General features: G+C 51.7%; 1 protein-coding gene across 2 annotated transcripts; it reads left to right on the plus strand.

Annotated features, from left to right (window-relative positions):
• The first annotated feature begins 574 nt into the window (after window positions 1-574).
• Window positions 575-20330, plus strand: Nos3 (nitric oxide synthase 3). 2 transcript variants are annotated; one of them, XM_021161765.3, is made up of 26 exons: window positions 575-748; window positions 2502-2604; window positions 2937-3085; window positions 3220-3382; window positions 4301-4392; window positions 4472-4613; window positions 5276-5415; window positions 5501-5675; window positions 6728-6829; window positions 7446-7640; window positions 7752-7825; window positions 7977-8121; window positions 8486-8590; window positions 13137-13204; window positions 13443-13559; window positions 13661-13835; window positions 15658-15790; window positions 15909-15987; window positions 16127-16314; window positions 16819-16991; window positions 17308-17518; window positions 17598-17685; window positions 18504-18625; window positions 19216-19364; window positions 19491-19685; window positions 19779-20330. In XM_021161765.3, exons 1-26 carry the CDS (start codon window positions 585-587, stop codon window positions 19938-19940), a joined length of 3609 nt encoding a protein of 1202 aa, XP_021017424.1. In that variant the 5' UTR covers window positions 575-584; the 3' UTR covers window positions 19941-20330. The 2 variants fall into 2 exon arrangements, with proteins under 2 accessions (XP_021017424.1, XP_085692642.1); XM_085836516.1 differs by lacking the exon at window positions 575-748 and having other exon boundaries at window positions 762-2604; window positions 4477-4613.
• The last annotated feature ends 76 nt before the right edge of the window (window positions 20331-20406 follow it).

Genomic DNA, 20406 nt, shown 5'->3' on the forward strand with positions numbered 1-20406 from the left:
CCGGGATGGCAGCTTCCTGTTCCTTTGTGTCCCCATTTGAGTCATGGGGTGTGGGTTCAGGAAATTGAGATGATACCCTAATACCAGGCACAAGGACAAAATGTCACTGCATCCTTGCTGAACCCGTGTCCCCAAGTTCCCAAAGGACTCTGAGATAGGAGAGGAGCAAGGGTGAACCTTGAGATCTCTGTGGTCACAGGAATACGATATGCCATTGCTCTGGTACTCATCCAGTGCTCAAAGCCCTCCCACTGTAGCCTAGCACCATCAAAGCATCTTTCCCACCCTCTAGCAGACAACCCACCATTCCCCGGTCTCCAACGAACACCTGGGTTCCCACTTATCAGCTCTAGCCCTCATGGCGGAACCCAGGCGTCCGGCCTCCCACCCTCTGGGTCAGCGGGCATGAAGCCGAGGTTTTAGAGCCTCCCTGCCGGCCTTGTTCCTGTCCCATTGTGTGTGGGACAGGGGCGGGGCGAAGGCCAGCATCTGAGAGCCCCCTCCCACCCCCCACCCCCCTCCCTGCTTCCTAAGGAAAAGGCCAGCACTCTGCTGAGCAGTCGGCAGAGTTGAGGTCAGCTGGCATGGGCAACTTGAAGAGTGTGGGCCAGGAGCCGGGGCCACCCTGTGGCCTAGGGCTCGGGCTGGGTTTAGGGCTGTGCGGCAAGCAGGGCCCAGCCTCTCCAGCACCGGAGCCTAGCCAGGCGCCAGCACCCCCGTCTCCAACCCGACCAGCACCAGACCACAGGTGAGGGGCACGTGGCTATGCGCAGGTAAGATCTATGAGTAAAGGGGTTGTATGGAGGACCGAGGCCTGGCTCTGGGAAGAACCAGAAGGACCGGGCTACTGATGCCAAAAGCGCCTAATGTGAACAGAACAGAGCGAGACGGCATGGCTGAGGAGAGGCCGGGAACGAGGCCATCAGGTATTGGGTAAGAGGAGACAAGAGGCTGTGACAGAACTGGGCCAGAGTTTGAGTGTTGGTCCACGTCAAGAACTGGTCAACCTCAGACAAGTTACTTAACCTCCCTGAGCCTCTGTGTGGATAAAAGGTGGACGCAGCAGCACTCACCTCTTGGGGCTATAAGTTTCTGGTTTAATGGAAGCCTCTACAAACAGTAGCAATAGCTACTTAACTGGAGAAGACAGGGGCAGGGGACGAGCACACTATGTGTGGGGTTTCAAAGAACAGCAGAGATCTGGGGCCTGAGATGCAAACTCTTGGGGCGGGGGCCAAGGCCAAGCTGCTAGGTTCCTCTCCTGCTTAAGGATTCCCTCCTTGCTGCCCTGAGCCGTAGACAGACAGACCTGCAGTCCTAGCCCTCAAAAACATCCCTGAAGAGAAGAAAATGAAAAATTCCAGTGGGTTCAGGCCAAGGGGCTCCTGCCAAGCCTGAGGGTCCAGTGCTGCTGCTCAGGGCCCCAAGTCCCTCCCTTCCTCCTGCACAGGCAGGCGGTTCTGGGAGGAAGTGATAAGGCTTCAGGGCTTCCCTTCACACTAGGGCTGCTGTCAAGAGGGCTGGGAGTGGGAGCAAAATCAGAGCAGAGGAATCCCTGCAGGGGGCTTCCCTCAGCTCGGCCCTAAGGCAGGGCAGCGACTACTCCATTTCCAGTTGCCCAGATCTGATCCTTAAGATGGAGTAGCATGAAGAATGGGGGCCTAGGAGCCACTGTGGTGAAGTATGACTATAATCCTGGCAGTTGGGAGGTGGAGGCAGGAAGATTCTAGCCATCCTCAGCTAGGCAGACCTTGAGGCCAGCCAGGCCTGTTTCAACAACCCCCCAGCACACACCCAAGAGGTTATTTCACTCCTGGTCCAGAAACTGGAACAGCTATGAGCATGGCACAACCACCTGCTCTGATGGGGTCGTCATGCACCATCTCAGGTGAGGCAAGGAATTCCGAGGTGAGCGCCCAGACCAAGCAAGGAGGCCAGAGAGCAAGCTCTCACTTTTTATTTTTTATTTATTTATTTTTTTTTAAATAACAAAGGTACTCCACTAGAACCCAGTCAGTCTGCCGTAGCAGGAGGAATCTACCACCTCTCCACTCAATCGCAGCTTCTCAACTCTTCTCTAGGATCCAAACTTCCAACTTAATAAAGCTAGGAAACACATTCAAACTAAAAGAACTTCAGATGTAAAAGACACAAAATAGGTTCTGCGCAGGGTGTGAGGACCAGTCTGGGCCAGCACTCCAAGCCTGGTAGCTGAGCACTGGGAAACTAGATAGTGGCTCACAGCACACTTCAACTCTCTTGTACTCCCTTGCCGGGTGTGTCATTTGTCCACGCCTTGAAGCCTTTAAGTGGGGGCACGGAAGGTACTGCCCACCTCCTCAGGCTGTTGTGAGAGCTGACAGAAAGTGTCAGGAAGAGGAGGGTGGGCAATGACCCTGTAGGGTTACTGATGCCGTACAGTGCTGTCCTTCAACAGCGGTGGGGAGGCCTAAAGGAGACAAACTTCTCACCCATGACTATGCATTCCTGGCCCACAACAGCCCCCCGCTAACCCGGCCCCCAGACGGACCCAGGTTTCCTCGAGTAAAGAACTGGGAAGTGGGCAGCATCACCTATGACACCCTCAGTGCCCAGGCTCAGCAGGTAAGGACAGGTCCTGCCTGTGTTTCTAGGCCTGGTCCCAGATCGGAACCCAAACCAAGAAACTCCACTTTGTTCACATTTGGCCCTTGTCTGCAGAGAGTAGTGAAAGCCAAGAAGGACCAGAGGGGTCAAGGGGCATTGCAAGAACTTCAGCAAGCCTTTGGCCCTGAGCCCCAAGCCCTAAGCAACCCGATCTCATCCCATTTCCATTATCAGCCCTGCTCTGAGCCCTTGCTTTCCCGAGCCTGCCTCCCTCTGCCCTTGCTAACCACAGCTCACTCATCCTGTACTCTGACCCGATCCTGGCCTTTGTGTCCCCTGTTCTGGCTCAGGATGGGCCCTGTACCCCAAGACGCTGCTTGGGATCCCTGGTGTTTCCAAGGAAGTTACAGAGCCGGCCCACCCAGGGCCCTTCACCCACTGAGCAGCTATTGGGTCAAGCCCGGGACTTCATCAATCAGTACTATAACTCCATCAAAAGGTGGGTCCCCCTACACCCCAACACCCTGACACTTGAGTGGAGAAGCCTCCAGATCACCACTCACACCTCATTCCCCAGCCGGTTTCACTGGCCTGAGACCAAGGCTCGTTCCCCCTCTCCCCGCTTCTCCCCAGGAGTGGCTCCCAGGCTCATGAGCAGCGGCTTCAGGAAGTGGAGGCTGAGGTGGCAGCCACAGGCACCTACCAGCTCCGGGAGAGCGAGCTGGTGTTTGGGGCCAAGCAGGCCTGGCGCAATGCTCCCCGCTGTGTGGGCCGGATCCAGTGGGGAAAGCTGCAGGTATAACCAGCTGGCGCGTGATAGGTACCAGGGGACTTAACAGATCCTGGAAGCTCCTGAGGCCTCCCTGAGAGAAGGATGTGAGGCAGTGGAAGGGTCCTTGTCCCACATTGCCTTTAGAGACACCTGCTAAGGAGACCAGATTATCCCTCCTTGGCACTGCTGGATAATCCTCAGCCTATTGACTGATGCGTAGTGATCAAGGCCCACAGCCCTTGGCTGAAGCAATCAGATCCTTGAGGCTCTCTGAGTATGTGAGCACAGCTGACAGAGGAGGAGAAATGGTATCTGGCGATACTAACTAAAGGTCTCCTGCCATGCCTTCCCCTCATACCCACTTCCCCTGAGGTCCCCGTGGCCCCAGTCCCACACCTCCTTCACACTAGTATGCACTACAGAACCAGCCTGGGTTACTGGAACAGCCTCAGCACTAACAGGAGCCAGGGATCTACAGGGGAACTGAACCCATGACCTTGGCTGCCTCTGCTGTACGTGTACACTCACCGCTGTGTCCTTCCCTTGGCCACTGGCCACCACTGCCACCCCCTATCCTGTCACAAATCACCTTCTCCCTCAGGTGGGATAGGATGTCCCAGCCTTCTCCTCAAATCAGAATGCCTCTGGCATGGTCCCTAGAGCTGTGTAGTGCACCCACCTCCTCCCCTCCCTCTTCCCATCACTGCTCTGGCTGGAGGGAGCTGGATGCTTACCAGCCTTGGATGAGCTCTCAGTACCAATTACAAGGCTGTTAGAAGAGGGTCAGTAGGGCATGAATGTTGAAAGCACTGGTCACATGGACAGTGGGCTCCTCCAGACCCTGCCTCCTTCCCAGCAAGCCCCATGCCAGCACCCCTCTAGAGCTGACAGTCAAAACCTCATCTCTTTCCTACATCCTTGGACTGTCCTCCTTGGGCCCAGGTATTTGATGCTCGGGACTGCAGGACTGCACAGGAAATGTTTACCTACATCTGTAACCACATTAAGTACGCAACAAATAGAGGCAATCTTCGGTGAGTGACCCTGCCCTGGGTCCAAGCCCACCCCAGGCAACAGTAAAGCGGCTCTAACCAGTTTCATTCCCCGTGTCAGTTCAGCCATCACAGTGTTCCCCCAGCGCTGCCCTGGCCGGGGGGACTTCCGGATCTGGAACAGCCAACTGATACGCTATGCGGGCTATCGGCAGCAGGATGGCTCCGTGCGAGGGGACCCTGCCAATGTGGAGATCACTGAGGTGGTATACTACTTTGCTTTCTAGTGCTGTGATAAAACACTGACCAAAAGTAATTTGGGGAGGAAAGGGTTTCTTTCCTCTATCGACTCATAGGTTCCCCCATTCCTGAAGGAAGTCAGGGCAGGAACTTACAACAGAAACCTGGAGGCAGGAGCCTGGAGGAACATGAGGGATCCTGGTTACTGGCCTACTCAGCTACCTACAGTATACATAGCTCAGGGGCAGCACTGCCACAGTGGACTGGGCCCCCTACGTCAATCAGTAATCAATAAAATCTTCCATAGACATGGCCACAGGCCAATCTAGTGATGTCTTCCCCGGTGTGTCAAGTTGACAACCAAGAGCAGTCATCATCAGTGGGGACCAAGGCTTGCAAGGATAGACAGGGAAGCCAGGGAGCACTTCGTGGGAAGGCAAAGAGGTCAGTGAGCAGAAAGGGGGGCCTTCCTTGAGATGAAAGTCAGGCATGGTAGTGCACTCCTATGGTCATAGATATGAGAGGTCAGGAGTTCAAAGCAGGCCTTGATGACAAGAGCAGTGGGTATAGAGACCCAGCCCCTGAGGAGCCCCTGAGGTAAAGAGTGGGGAATGGCTAATGGGGAGGATTCCTAGTGAGGTCAGGGGTCACAACCCTTGACCCCACCTCTGCCTGCTTCCCATAGCTCTCTATCCAACATGGCTGGACCCCAGGAAATGGCCGCTTTGATGTGCTGCCCCTGCTACTCCAGGCTCCTGATGAGCCCCCAGAACTCTTCACTCTGCCCCCAGAGATGGTCCTCGAGGTGCCTCTGGAGCACCCCACGTGAGCATGAAAGGCCGGGGGGGGGGACTGTGAGGGGGGCACCTGGCAACTCTACATAGAAGCTAATCCAAAACCCTACCCCTAGGCTCGAGTGGTTTGCTGCCCTTGGCCTGCGCTGGTATGCCCTCCCAGCTGTGTCCAACATGCTGCTAGAAATCGGGGGCCTGGAGTTTCCTGCTGCCCCTTTCAGCGGCTGGTACATGAGTTCAGAGATTGGCATGAGGGACCTCTGTGACCCTCACCGCTACAACATACTTGAGGTGAGGGAATGCTGAGGAAAGGGGACATGAAGCTGTATGCAGCCCCCACTCCCACCCAGAGTGCTGGCCGTGGGAAAGTGTGCGTCAAGGCAGGTCCAAGGATGTGTGTGAGCTCTGGAGCCACAAAGGTGGGGGAGGGAGGAGTGAGGAGCTCGTGAAGGATAGATTTCATCAGATTCTCAAAGGAGTGTGTGTGTGTATGAATGTGTGTGTGAATGTGTGTGCGTGCGTGTGTGTGTACATATATGTGTGTACATATGTGTGTGAATGTGTGTGTACATATGTGTGTGTATGATGTGTGTGTGCGCGTGTGTGTACATATGCATGTGTACATATGTGTGTGTGAATGTGTGTGTACATATGTGTGTATGAATGTGTGTGTGAATGTGTGTGTATGAATGTGTGTGTGTATGAATGTGTGTGTGAATGTGTGTATGAATGTGTGTGTGCGCGTGCGGTGTGTACATGTGTGTACATATGTGTGTGTGCATGTGTGTGTACATGTGTGTACATGTGTGTACATATGTGTGTATGAATGTGTGTAGAGTGTGTACATATGTGTGTATGAATGTGTGTGAATGTGTGTGTACATATGTGTGTATGAATGTGTGTATGAATTTGTGTGTGCACACGTGTGTGTATGTACATATGTGTGTACATATGTGTGTATGAATATGTGTGTGTGAATGTGTGTGTGCGCATGCGCGCGTGTGTGTACATATATGTGTGTACATATATTGTGTGTACATATGTGTGTGTGAATGTGTGTGTGTGTGTGTGTTGCCAGGCTGGCCCTGAACATGGTAATCTTCCTGCCTTGGCATGCCAAGTGCTAGAATTATAGCTTTGAACCACCATGCCTGGCTAACGGAGACCTTATCTCAGGAAAGGTTTACACTCTGCTTCAGAGATGACAAACAAAAGCCAGGGCTGAGGAGAGACTTGCTGTCTCTGTTCCACAGTACCTTTCTGGACAAAGCACTGACCCAACCCAGTATTCCTCTCACTCCCTCCTCACCACTCTTTTGCTGCTTCTCTTCAACTTGACCCAGGATGTGGCTGTCTGCATGGATCTAGACACCAGGACAACCTCATCCCTGTGGAAAGACAAGGCAGCGGTGGAAATTAATGTGGCCGTGCTGCACAGTTACCAGGTACGCAGGCCCAGCGGTGGGGTTAGGGGACACAGACACTGAGCAGAGTGGATACACATTGTAGCCCCTGTGTCATGGCGCATGCTGTGTCTGCAACTCTGGATACACAGGCACTGTTCTGGGTGCTATAGTATGCTACCTAAGTTCCTGCCAGAAACCTTGCTCAGTAACTGGTTCCAGGGCATAACTGTGGGACCCAATGGCATCTGGACTGTCTAATGCTGAGTAGAAAACATGCTGGGTACAGAAGTGTCATAATATAATGTGTGTGGGGGGGGGGGGTAGGTGTGGTTTGAGGAAGCCAGTGTCTAGTGAATACCTCCATGGAGTCTAAAAGGGTTAAGAAAGGACTTGAGAGTGTGGCTTAGTGGTAAATGTGAAGCCCCAGGTTCTATCTCAGCACCCAGCACTGGTGGCAAGGCACACAGACACTGCAAGTCTGAGCTGCTCTTACCCATTCGACTCAGAGCATGACTATGGAATCTGCTGGAGATTTGAGAGGACACAGAATATGTCATTTGCAGTGACCCAAGGCACAGAATAGACTGGGTTCGCAGTGATAAAGGTAGGATCTATAGAGCACTTCTGAGACCAGGCTCTTCTACCCCCACCACAGCTGGCCAAAGTGACCATAGTAGACCACCACGCCGCCACAGCCTCCTTCATGAAGCACCTGGAAAATGAGCAGAAGGCCAGAGGGGGCTGCCCTGCCGATTGGGCCTGGATTGTGCCCCCCATCTCAGGCAGCCTAACTCCTGTCTTCCATCAAGAGATGGTCAACTATTTCCTGTCCCCTGCCTTCCGCTACCAGGTACCCAACCCATCTGGCTCCTGCCCACTTAGTGCAGGTCTGGGCAGCCCACAGAAGCTGCTAACTTTCTTCCATGCTCCTCCCCTCCCCCACTCCATTGCTCTTTTGCAGCCAGACCCCTGGAAGGGAAGTGCAGCAAAGGGGGCAGGCATCACCAGGAAGAAGACCTTTAAGGAAGTAGCCAAGTGGGTATCCTGAGACTGCATCCCTTCCCCATACTATAGGGGAACAAGCCCAGTAGTAGTATCACAAGACTGCAGCGATGAGGTCCAGGCCCCTACCTGGGAGGTCTGGCTTCTGTGCACCTAGATGCCCTAATCCCACCCTTGCCTGCAGTGCAGTGAAGATCTCTGCCTCACTCATGGGCACGGTGATGGCGAAGCGTGTGAAGGCAACCATTCTGTATGGCTCTGAGACTGGCCGGGCCCAGAGCTACGCACAGCAGCTGGGAAGACTCTTTCGGAAGGCGTTTGATCCCCGGGTAGGACTGAAGCCTGAGAGGCAGCGGGCTAAAAAGAATGGAGTCTGTCCACCTCTTCAGAGGTGCCTAGGGGACAAGAGGGGTACAAATAAGGGTTCGTTTCAAGTCCAACATGGTGGCACATCCCTGTAATCCCAACACCTGGGCGGCAGAGTCAAGAGGATCAAGGGTCATCCTTCATTCTATAGTAAGTTCAAGGCTAACCTGGTCTTCATAAGACCCTGTCTCAAAAAAGTAAAAGTCAGGGTTCACAAAGAAAGCTACAGTCTACAAGGATTCAGCGTGCGATCAGGCCTTGTCTTGTCTGAGTGAGGACAGAGGCAGGAGGAAGACAAGTGTCAACACACCCCTCTTCTCACTGCAGGTCCTGTGCATGGATGAGTATGATGTGGTATCCCTAGAGCACGAGGCACTGGTGTTGGTGGTGACCAGCACATTTGGCAATGGGGATCCCCCGGAGAATGGAGAGGTAAGGCTTTCAGGAGAAAAGATTCAAAACAGGGCCAGCTAGACAGGTGGATGCAAACACACACACATACACACTCACACACACACTCACATACACACTCACACACACACATACTCACATATACACAGCAGCATGGAAAGTTAATATGCTAAGTAGCCCCACTTCCTGATGGGAATGTGAACTGCTGGGAACCTTGATTCCTGTGTCCCCAGCCATCTCCATTATCTGTGCAACTCTTTTGATATGGGGACGGCACTTCTTGGCTAACCAGAGTACTCCCAGGTCTTGACAACTGAGAAAAATAAGGATTCCCTGCTCACTTCAGTATTTTAACTTTCCCGTTTCTTGTTTTGAAAAAAAAAAAAAAAAAAAGCATGCACACTCTCTGGATGCTAGCCTCGATTGAATAGCTTCACTTGTTCAACATGTCTTAAAAGAAACTAAAGCTAAGGCCATCCAATGCCTTATGGCTACCCATCCTCTTCCCATGGTACACCTCCGTACCCCGTGTTTGACTCATTTCTACCTGCTTTGGGTGTCGGGTCCCTTATGAGTGCTGAGTCCCTCCTCTAGAATCCAAAGTTAAATGTACACAGCAAGTTTGAATTCTGACAGAAGCCCCTTGCCTAATTCTCATCTGCTTTAAAAACAAATCAACAACAACAACAAAACCCACTTGAGTCAGGTGTATCCTGTATAACCCAAGCACCTGAAAGGCATAGGCAGGAGGATCACGAGTTCAAGGCTATCTACAGCTGTATTGTGAGTTTAAGGCCAGTGTTGGCTTCAGGAGGCCCAAAACAAGAATGTCGTTAATCCCACGACTAGGGAGACAAGCAGGTGGATCTCAGGCTAACTTATCTACATAATGAGGCCCTGTCTCAACAAACAAAACAAGACAGCAAACAAACAAAAACTGAGCCAGATGAGATATGATGGCTCCCCAGAAAAAGGCACTTGCCTCCAGGCCTGAGACCCTTGGATCCTGTCTTCAGGACCTAGGTAATAGAAAGACAGAGCCAATTCTTGCAAATTGTCCTCTGACCTCTAGACACACACGCGCACTCGCACACACAGAAACTAAGTTAAAAATAAAAGCAATAAAAAATTAAAATCAAACCAAAGAACCCAAACACCTGTCTCCACATCTGCTCAGTACCTGATGGGGCCTCCCTGTGCGTCATGACAGGTAGAGGGCAGCAAGACAGTAGGAGTGCTCCAGTGAGTGCTGCCTTTATACCAGGGCTTCCCAATACAGCTCCATTAATCCACTAATCCATGGGTGGATTAAACCACTCATGAACACAGAGCCCTCTCAACCCAATGATCTCCAAAGGTCTGGCCTCCAAATGTCATCTTAACACAAGATGGGAGGGACAAACACCATAAGTGGCACCATGATTATTTTTAACCATGATTTAGCTTTGGGGCATAAGTGGAGTGTGTGACCCACAGTCCTAACAAGACAGAGCCTTTCAGCAGCCTAGAAAGCCCATCAGTTTCCCAGGTCAGTCCCTGTCTCAGCAGATGGGTTTCGCCTGCTCAAGAAGGTCACATGAGTGGAAGCACAGGTACCCTGTCCTCGGCCACGCAGCCACTTTCGAGGCTTGTCCCTGTCCATTAGTCAGTACTTTCTCTCCTTGCTCAGTGGTGTTCGCTGTGTCAACAGCCTCAGCTTGCTTATTCATTCTTCTGTTGATAGACACTTGGACTGCTTCCAGTTTGGAGTTATTAGGAATAAAACTGTTAAGAATATCCTTGTAGCAGGCTTTTGTGGGCTTATGTTTTCATTTATCTTGGATAAATACCGAGGAGTGTATAAGGACGGGCTAAGTTTAACTTTTTTTCAAAAACAAAAAACAAAAAACTGTCAGATGGTCAGATTGAACTATACTTTTGAGATGTGAACATTTCAGTTTTATACCCCAATTTTTTAAAGGGAGAAATGCAGGAATATATCCAACAGAAAACAGAGTATACACAAAAATATGAACAAGAATATTTATAGCAACATTGCTCATAACACCCACACTGGAAACAATTCAAGTGTCAATCAACAATAAATTGGATAAACAGTGATAAATTCACATGCGATTCAGCAGTGTGAACGAATCACACAACACAGTACAGATGAGAAGGGAAAGCAGGCCGTGAAAATACATGTGATACAATCCACTCTGTCTGAAGTTCAAAACCAGGCCATTGTAAGCCAAGGGTTAGCTTACTCTGGAGAACAGTGTAAGATACAAAGGTGACTTCAGGATGCTGCCCATATTTCCTAGGGGCTGCTGGTCACACATCTGGTGTGTGGAAACCTACATGACTGTACAGTTACTCTGAGATGTTCACAGACTGAGTTCAGGGGGATAGGAAAGTCGGTGCTTGGCGAGCATGCTCAAGGCCATGGCTTTGAACCCTGGCATGGAATTTATCAGCTGTGGTGGTACATCTGTAATCTCGGCACTCACAAGTTGGAGGCAAGGGGGTTAGAAGTTCAAAATCATACTTTTAGCAATATAGCACATTAGAATCCAGCCTGAGCTACAAGAAATTCTCTCTCTCTCTCTCTCTCACTCTCTCTCTCTCTCTCTCTCTCTCTCTCTCTCTCTCTCTCTCACACACACACACACACACACACAAAAAAAAATTCCTGAAGTTCTCATGTACTGAGTACAGCCATCCCACCCAGCTGACCTATAGTTTGTATTTAGAGGCTGTGTTTTGTGTCATTTTTAATTTGTTTCCATTAGTACCAAAACGTGAAACAGCCTTCTGGAGACAGGACACTGCCGTCAGGCCCTAAAGCACTGTCTGCTCCCTAAGTAGCTATGGTGCTGGGCTGCTCATGTCTAGGGATCACATGGACAAGCATGAGCTGCCTTCCATCTGCCGCTCAAGGAGGGCTTGCCCACCCCACCAAGTTCTGACTGTGTGTGTATGTGTGTGTGTGTGTATGTGTGTGTGTGTGTTACACTAGCTATGACGTGCATGTGAAGGTCAGAGGACCTTGGTAGAGTCGATTCTCTCTTTCCACTTTTACACAGCTCAGGGTAACTGAAAGCACCTCTACCTGCTGTGCCCTCTCCGAAGCCACCACCCATTCCTTTTGTTTTGTTTGAGATAGGGTCTCACTGTGTAGTCACTGTGTAGACCAGGCTAGCCTCAAATTCACACAGTTCTTCCTGCTGGGATTAGAAGCATATCCCACTACACCTGACATAACAACCCAGTTTTTAAAGCCCTTCATGCAGCCACCTCACCACCTGAATGAGCCACACAAAGATGAGTGGCATGTGTGTGCTGATGCTGGAGAGCTACTCACAGACTGCCCAGTGCCCTTCTGTCACAGGGAAGTCATACACCACCATGCAGTAAGTATCGGACTAGGATGCAGCCAACCTAAAGAATGAGGTCGAGGGCCTAGAGAGATGTCTTAACAGTGAGACTGCTCTTGCAGCAGACTCTAGTTTGATCCTTGGCACCTATGTGGAGGCTCACAACCATCCATAACTCCACCTCCAGGGGATCTGACCCCCTCTTCTTGCCTCCATGGTTACCAGGCATGCACGTGATGCACAGACATACATGCAGGCATAGCATTCACATGCACAAAATAAATACAGCTCAAAAAAAGAGAGAAGGATGTCCACATAGGTCGCTGATAAAAAGCAAGCAAGAATTACAGGGCTCTGTTACAAAACAAAACAAAAAACTACATGCACCTATTTAAGTATCAACAGCCCCCAATTTAGTGTGTGTTTTTATTTCAATTGTAACTTTTTGTTTGTTTGTTTTTTATTTTTTGTTTTTTGTTTTTCGAGACAGGGTTTCTCTGTAGCCCTGGCTGTCCTGGAACTCACTCTGTAGACCAGGCTGGCCTGGAACTCAGAAATCCGCCTGCCTCTGCCTCTCGAGTGCTGGGATTAAAGGCGTGCGCCACCACGCACGGCAATTGTAACTTTTTACTTTGTGATCATGGGAAAGCAATATGAGTCCATTAGAAACTGTATTGCAAATCTTAAACTTAGATCTGTGTCCAAACCAGAACCAAGCTCCTGTGTTTGGGTTGTTGAGCAGTTCCCAGTTAGCCAGACATTTGTAGGGGAAACAACGAAGGAGGCACTGAGACTCCTTGATGAGATTAGATATGAGGGATTAGGGTGCTGATACTCTGTTAACATTTCTAGCGTTCAGTGGGTGTGTTGGGATGTAACCCCACTGTGAGTCGAAGCGTGTGCTCATGGATACAGGGCTAGGAAGTTTTCACCTGTCAGTAAGTAGTACACATACACACACACACACACACACACACACAAACACACACATACACACACAAACACACATACACGGTTAAGTGCCAAGAAAGAATAAAGCTAGGCTTTCTCTTTTACTTTATACACCTCTGTAATGTGGTTTTTCAAAAGGCAAGCTTTTGAATTTTCAAAACAGGAGTTTTTGAAGACTAATAAGAGCCAGGCAGCCTGGTTTTAAGTTCCTGTACAGTGTAAAATAAAACTAACCACCATGTTGACTCTCCCCTGCACAGAGCTTTGCAGCAGCACTCATGGAAATGTCAGGCCCGTACAACAGCTCCCCTAGGCCTGAGCAGCACAAGTGAGTAGGAAGAGGGGACAAGGGGCATCTGGAGACACTGAAGCAGTGGTCTCAGGGACCTTAGCCTCCTCTCTTCAGGCTTTCCCAACAAGCTGGAAAACAGAGAGAGCATGAGGCGTCTACCACCACAGCCCTTCCTTCTCGCCCCAGGAGTAGAAAACCCAAAACTATCCCCTGGCTGGGCCAGGGCCAGTTTCCCAGTTCCTTGTGACACCCTGTCTTTATCCTCTCTTGCCAGGAGCTACAAAATCCGATTCAACAGTGTCTCCTGCTCAGACCCACTGGTATCCTCTTGGCGGCGCAAGAGGAAGGAGTCTAGCAACACAGACAGTGCAGGAGCCCTGGGCACCCTCAGGTTGGGGGTCCTCACTAAGGAGGGTGAATGGGAGAGACAAACTTTACCTGGGTAAACTTGGGCTGGCATGGGGACTCCAGCACCGGCTCCCTGGACCACAGGTTCTGTGTGTTTGGGCTGGGCTCCCGAGCATACCCCCACTTCTGTGCCTTTGCTCGAGCGGTGGACACAAGGCTGGAGGAGCTGGGCGGGGAGCGACTACTGCAGCTGGGCCAAGGTGATGAGCTCTGTGGCCAGGAGGAGGCTTTCCGAGGCTGGGCCCAGGCCGCCTTCCAGGTGAGCTCCCCAGTGCCCTGTATCTGACTGGGTCGGCACCATGGTCTGACTCCGACCCACCTGAGATGCCTCCTCCTGGCTTTTGTAGTTGAAAACTGAAATGCTGAGGCTGGAGACTCACTGACTTCCTAATTTGCTTCTCTGGCCATTCATTCCCTGTTCCTTTCCAACTGTGCCTTCATTTGCTACTCTTCCAGAATCAGCCCCAAGTAGTGGACAACAGGTCCTACCAACAGGTCCTACCAATGCTACACAAAGCCAGAAACACAGAAAAGAGTAGAGGGAGGGCCTACAGTCATAAGCTGGTACTAAGAGCAGGAGCACAAAGGGAAAAGGTCAGGGCATCAGGGCCCCTTCCCAAGGCAGCCAATAAGGAAGAAGAAAGAGGGCACCCAGAGGATCAGAGGTCAGGGCTGAAGCTGAGCCTGGAGACCAGCCCAAGGTGCCTGGCCTAGAGGACTAGTTCTGGACACAGAAGTATCCCAGGGAACTTCCTCAGGGAATCGTCATGTTGACGCTTCTCACTTGATGCAGGGATTCCCCCACATCCGTCTGTCCGTCCATCTGGGACTCAGTTTTAGCCAATCGGGATGCAAGGCAAGCAGGGGGGCTTTTTTAGAGGTGGGAGAGCCAGAGGGTTTGCTTAAAGGAGAAGGTTGAGATTGAGAAATGAAAATAGGAAATCAGAGCCAGAGAATATAGGCAAATGGAGATGCTGGGAGTTTCTGAGCCGGGTGAGACCACAGCATGAAGTTTCAGTGAGATGATGCAGATGGATGGAAACATCTGAGAAGCAGGAAGATGGGCTCACTGTGACCATAGCAGTGGGGAATCTGAAGGAAGGGAGAGGGGCCAAGGAAGGAAGGAAGAGATATAAGGCTGTACACCCTAGAAAAGAAACAGTAACAGCCTGGAGATAGGACCCAGCCCATCATGGGCCAAGGAAGGAAGGAAGAGATAAAAGGCTGTACACCCTAGAAAAGAAACAGTAACAGCCTGGAAATAGGTCCCAGCCCATCACAGAGCCCTGGATCTCAAGGCTGAGAGAGCAAACTGCTAGTCAGCTTTTCCCTGACCAAAAGCAGACAAAGCAGGCTTCCTACACCTCTCATAGGAAGATAGCACTGGCCCTTTGCATACTGTGCTAAGAGCTTTACACAAAGTACCTCAAATGGGGCTGGGGTGTAGCTCAAGTGGTGGTTGCCCAGCATGCACTAGCCCTGGGTTCCACCCTTGGTATTAAAAGTGTAGTGGTACATTTGCGTAAGGCCAGCACTTGGAAGGTAGAGGCAGGAGGATTAGAAGTTCAAGGCCATCTTTTCCACATAGCAAGTTGGAGGCCAGCCTGGTCTACAAAAGACCCTGCCTCTAAAAATGAAAGTATCTTATTTAATCTTTTCTGGAACCTCATGAGGGATCAAGATGAAAGACTGAGACACATAAGATGTTAAGAACGGAAAGATCCAATGCAGGTCGGAGTTCATAGCTGCCTTTACTGTCTAACTGTGCTCCCAGGGATGGATGGGGTCAGTACTCAGACAGGTATGGCAAGTCAAGGCCCCTATGATAGCAGCCAAATGAGCTAGAAAATAAGGAGCCATCATCAACAGCAGCCTCAGCCCCGGATCTTTACAACTTCATCCTCCATCTTGCCAGTTCGGGTGCCATCCCCACAGCTAGGGATCAGGCTGCCCTGCTTGCAATGGAAAGAGATTGTTGGAAGCTGGAAGGTTAAGCCCTTGAAACGCCCCTCCCCCACTTCTCACTGAGGCTGCCTGATGGTTGGCAAGCAGCCTTAGACCATCACCTACTCATCCCTCAGGCTGCCTGTGAAACCTTCTGTGTGGGAGAAGATGCCAAAGCTGCTGCCCGAGATATCTTCAGCCCCAAACGCAGCTGGAAGCGCCAGAGGTACCGGCTGAGTACCCAGGCTGAGAGCCTGCAATTACTACCAGGTACAACCCTGACCTCAACCTGACCTCAATCTAACCTTGCTGAGTGGGGGTCCTAGGATTCTCCTCACAGGCCAGGACCCACTCAGTTGCTCGAGCCCCTTTACCATCGGCTTCCCAGGGCTGACTCACGTGCACAGGCGGAAGATGTTCCAGGCTACAATCCTCTCTGTGGAAAACCTACAGAGCAGCAAATCCACGTAAGGAACATGGCTCCCCCCACCCTCCTCCCTGTTAGGATGCCTCTTCATTCAGAATATAGCCCCTTCCTTCTCCCCCGTTCCTCGTTCCTCCTTGCTGGCCTCTGACCTCAATAACTGCCTCCTTCCACACCCCTAGCCGAGCCACGATCCTGGTGCGTCTGGACACCGGAGGCCAGGAGGGACTGCAGTACCAGCCAGGGGACCACATAGGTGTGTGCCCACCCAACCGTCCTGGCCTAGTGGAGGCACTGCTGAGCCGAGTGGAGGACCCTCCGCCATCCACAGAACCTGTGGCTGTGGAACAACTGGAGAAAGGCAGCCCTGGTGAGGATCATTGGCTGAGGTAGGAGAGTAAGAGCCTGCTGCATCCTGGTGCAGGACTGCCATGCTGCTCAGCACTAACAGGGCTGCTGCCCTGCTTTCCACCTGGGCGCTACCTGGCCCTAGCTGCCACTTCAGCCAGGATGGCCTTGTTGCATATGGTCCTTTCCCAGAACCCACCAGGCATCCTAAAAACCTTCTCCCACAGCCTCCGCCTCCCCACAGTCTAATTTCTCTACAGTTGGTTTATCTTTTTCCAAAACAATGCCTGGAATTAAGATAACTTGGCGGGGTTAAGGGTGGAGGAGATCGGATTAACCTAGCCCAGCCAGGGTTCCTCAAAGATACCAAGGCTGCACAGACAATCCCATGCCACCATTCAAGGACAGATTTTCCAGTAAGACACAGTAACTTGTGGTTAGCCCTGCCCCCCAAGAGTCAACATCAGCTCAGACCATCCAGCTCCAGTGGGCCCTGCCCTCAGAGCTCCCTGTGCACCACCCCTAGGTGGCCCTCCCCCCGGCTGGGTACGGGACCCTCGGCTACCCCCATGTACGCTGCGGCAGGCTCTCACCTACTTCCTGGACATCACTTCCCCGCCTAGTCCTCGCCTCCTTCGACTGCTCAGCACCCTGGCAGAAGAGTCCAGCGAACAGCAGGAGCTAGAGGCTCTCAGCCAGGTGGGAACCATAGTTCAGGAAGCCCCTGGGGCTGGACTAGAGGAGGATAAGTAGGGCGACATCGCATGGCAGGAAATCCCCTGCGCATGCCAGGTCTTCTGGACTTGCCTCTCCTAGCCAACACGCCCAGTACTTTAAGACCTGTTTCCAGGCCAACCTGATTCATGTCTGGGTGCTGAGGGTCTTCAAGTAGAGTGTGTTGGCCTGAACTGAGCATGGATGAATGCTAAGGACACACAGCTAGGTAGAGGGCACTCTGGGAGGGTAGGTCACTCTGAGGACTGTGGGGCTCTCAGCTCAGCACATCTGCCCCCAGGACCCCCGGCGCTACGAAGAGTGGAAGTGGTTCAGCTGCCCCACACTGCTAGAGGTGCTGGAGCAATTTCCTTCAGTGGCACTGCCTGCCCCGCTGATCCTCACCCAGCTGCCCTTGCTCCAGCCCCGGTACTACTCTGTCAGTTCAGCACCCAGCGCCCACCCAGGAGAGATCCACCTCACCATAGCTGTGCTGGCTTACAGAACCCAGGGTGAGGCTGGGAGCAGGAAGAGCCTAATCTTGGCCAGGCTAGGACAGGATGCTGAATGACTTCTCCTCCTAACCCCTAGATGGGCTGGGCCCTCTGCACTACGGCGTCTGCTCCACGTGGATGAGCCAGCTCAAGGCGGGAGATCCAGTGCCCTGCTTCATCAGGGGGTGAGGGGCCCTCTTGGGTAGGGAAGGGCAACTACAAGAGGTTGTCTGTGTCCAGACAGGGGTGAGAAAGTGTTATCTATATACACGGCAAGGACACGTGAGAAATTGTGTGTGTGTGTGTGTGTGTGTGTGTGTGTGTGTGGCAGGGGTAACACAGTATCGGCTGATAATTACTGAAAGCCTATTATTACATCAAGAATGGTGCCTCTCTGGGTCACTTCCCAACTACAGCTGAGCTTTGGGTCTCAAAGCTTTGGTGTAGGGTCCTGACCCTGAAGCCACAACTACCAGAAACAACATAGATTAGACAGTAGCCCTGCTGATTGGTGAAAGAGTGGCCCCAGCACAATTCTCTATGTCCTTGGCTACTACCCATGTTAAAAGGCTTGGCTTCTGTCAGGCATGGTGGTAAAGAGGGAGGGAGGGAGAGAGGGGGGGGAGGGAGGGAGGGAGGGAGAGAGAGAGAGAGAGAGAGAGAGAGAGAGAGAGAGAGAGAGAGAGAGAGAGAGACTCAGTCAGGCAGTGATATCAGATGATATTGCACGCCTTTAAACCCAACATTTGGAGGCAGAGGCAGACAGATCTGAGTTTAAGGCCAGCCTGGTCTACATAGTGAGTTCCAGAATAGCTAAAGTTACCCAAAGAAACTCTGTCTGGAAAAAAAACAAAAACAATCAATCCATCAATCAAACAAACAAACAAACAAAAGAGACTCATTTGTCATTGGTCCTTGGGCTTTCCTGTCTGTACAGCCATAGCTTTGTTGATATGTCATGGGTGACGATGTAAAGGGGTCTTAATGGACTCTCTCTGGCTAGGGCTCCCTCCTTCCGGCTGCCACCTGATCCTAACTTGCCCTGCATCCTGGTGGGTCCAGGGACTGGCATTGCACCCTTCCGGGGATTCTGGCAAGACAGACTACACGACATTGAGATCAAAGGTGAGGCTTGGGCTAAGGGTGACCTGCAAGTCAGAAGGAAGCCAAGCAGAAAATTAATGGCTTGGAAGAAACGACCATAAAAGAAACTAGGCCCAACGGTGAAAAGAAACGTATTTAATGGGAAAGGGAGGAGAGTCGAGGTCTGGGTCCTGTTTGTCAGCCTTCCTGGTGGTCCCTCAGCATCTAGTAGGTTTTAAAATGGATTAAGGATAGAAAAGGGAGAGACAGTGCAGGAATTCAAACAGAAAACAAATCCATGTTGATTCCTTATGAAGTCAGAATGCCTCTGGGTTGATCCAATGTATTAACTGACAGGCACAGAGATGTCAATCAAAGTGGTTGTGTGCGATAGGACTGGAGCGAGGAAAAGACCTGGGATGTCACACAAGGCCATGTGTACAGAATTGAGTCCAGTAGAGCAGTTTCCTTCTATAAATCAAAGGTGTGCAAGGGTCTGGGCGGAAAGCATCCTATTTTGCCCCTAGGGGCTGAACAGACAAGATAGTGGTTGCTCCAAGCCAAAAGTCTGGTGGGGTTACCAGGACTGTTCCAGAGGAAGGGGCCCTCCCAAACCTCCATGTTGCTCACAGGGCTACAGCCTGCCCCCATGACTTTGGTGTTTGGCTGCCGATGCTCCCAACTGGACCATCTCTACCGGGACGAAGTACTGGACGCCCAGCAACGTGGGGTGTTTGGACAAGTCCTCACCGCCTTTTCCAGGGATCCTGGCAGCCCCAAGGTACCAGGGGCGGGTGTAGAGTAGAGATGGCATGACAAGGCCGTTCCCAAGCCCCGCCCCTCCCAAACCCATCTTACCCGGGCACGCCCCTGGCCTGGGCGTTCTCACAGCAAGGCCCGTCCCTAGACCTACGTGCAAGACCTCCTGAGGACAGAGCTAGCCGCGGAGGTTCACCGTGTGCTGTGCCTTGAGCAAGGACATATGTTTGTCTGCGGCGATGTCACTATGGCAACTAGCGTCCTGCAAACCGTGCAGCGAATTCTGGCAACAGAGGGCGGCATGGAGCTGGATGAAGCCGGTGACGTCATCGGCGTGCTGCGGGTGCGAAAGGGTAGACCTGGCCGGGCTAGGGTAGATCTTTACTGGCAGCTCCGGTTCGGGTTCTAATCCATTGAGTTCTCTTCCTCCCCGCAGGATCAGCAACGCTACCACGAGGACATTTTCGGACTCACATTGCGCACCCAGGAGGTGACAAGCCGCATACGCACCCAGAGCTTTTCTTTGCAGGAGCGACAGCTGAGGGGCGCAGTGCCCTGGTCCTTTGACCCGCCTGGCCCAGAAATACCTGGTTCCTGACAGTCTTCCTCCCCTCCAGTTCCCGGAGAGAGGGATTGTGTCACTTCATTCGGTTGACCAAGGCTAGCCACCCTCTCTGAAGAATGCCTACAGCATTGGTTGCAAGGCTGCCAATTTAAGAACTTTCTTCTCTCTCCAGTTTACCTAGGCTGGGGGGAGGGGTGGTCGGCCTAAATCTTGAAGGTTCCTCCGGCTGTGGTAGTTAGGGCATCCTGCTGCCCTCTTCATATGCTTTGATGGACTGTAGACTCCCTTTATCTCTCTCTCTGGAGTATCTTACGTTTAAAGTCTAAGTCATCCCGGTATTTATTGAAAAATTATCATAAAAGACCATGCCAGATGCCCAACCCAGATCTTGTGAATTACAATGATTGAAAATGAGACTTGTTCAATGCTTTAATGTGTAAAGATGTCGGGATAATAATTCTTTGACAGTGAGTCCCAGACACCTCTCTGTAACCCAGTA

Source organism: Mus caroli, unplaced genomic scaffold (genome assembly GCF_978045245.1).
Source record: "Mus caroli unplaced genomic scaffold, Mus_caroli_1 scaffold_4, whole genome shotgun sequence".
In the NCBI taxonomy this organism is placed as follows: Eukaryota; Metazoa; Chordata; class Mammalia; order Rodentia; family Muridae; genus Mus; species Mus caroli.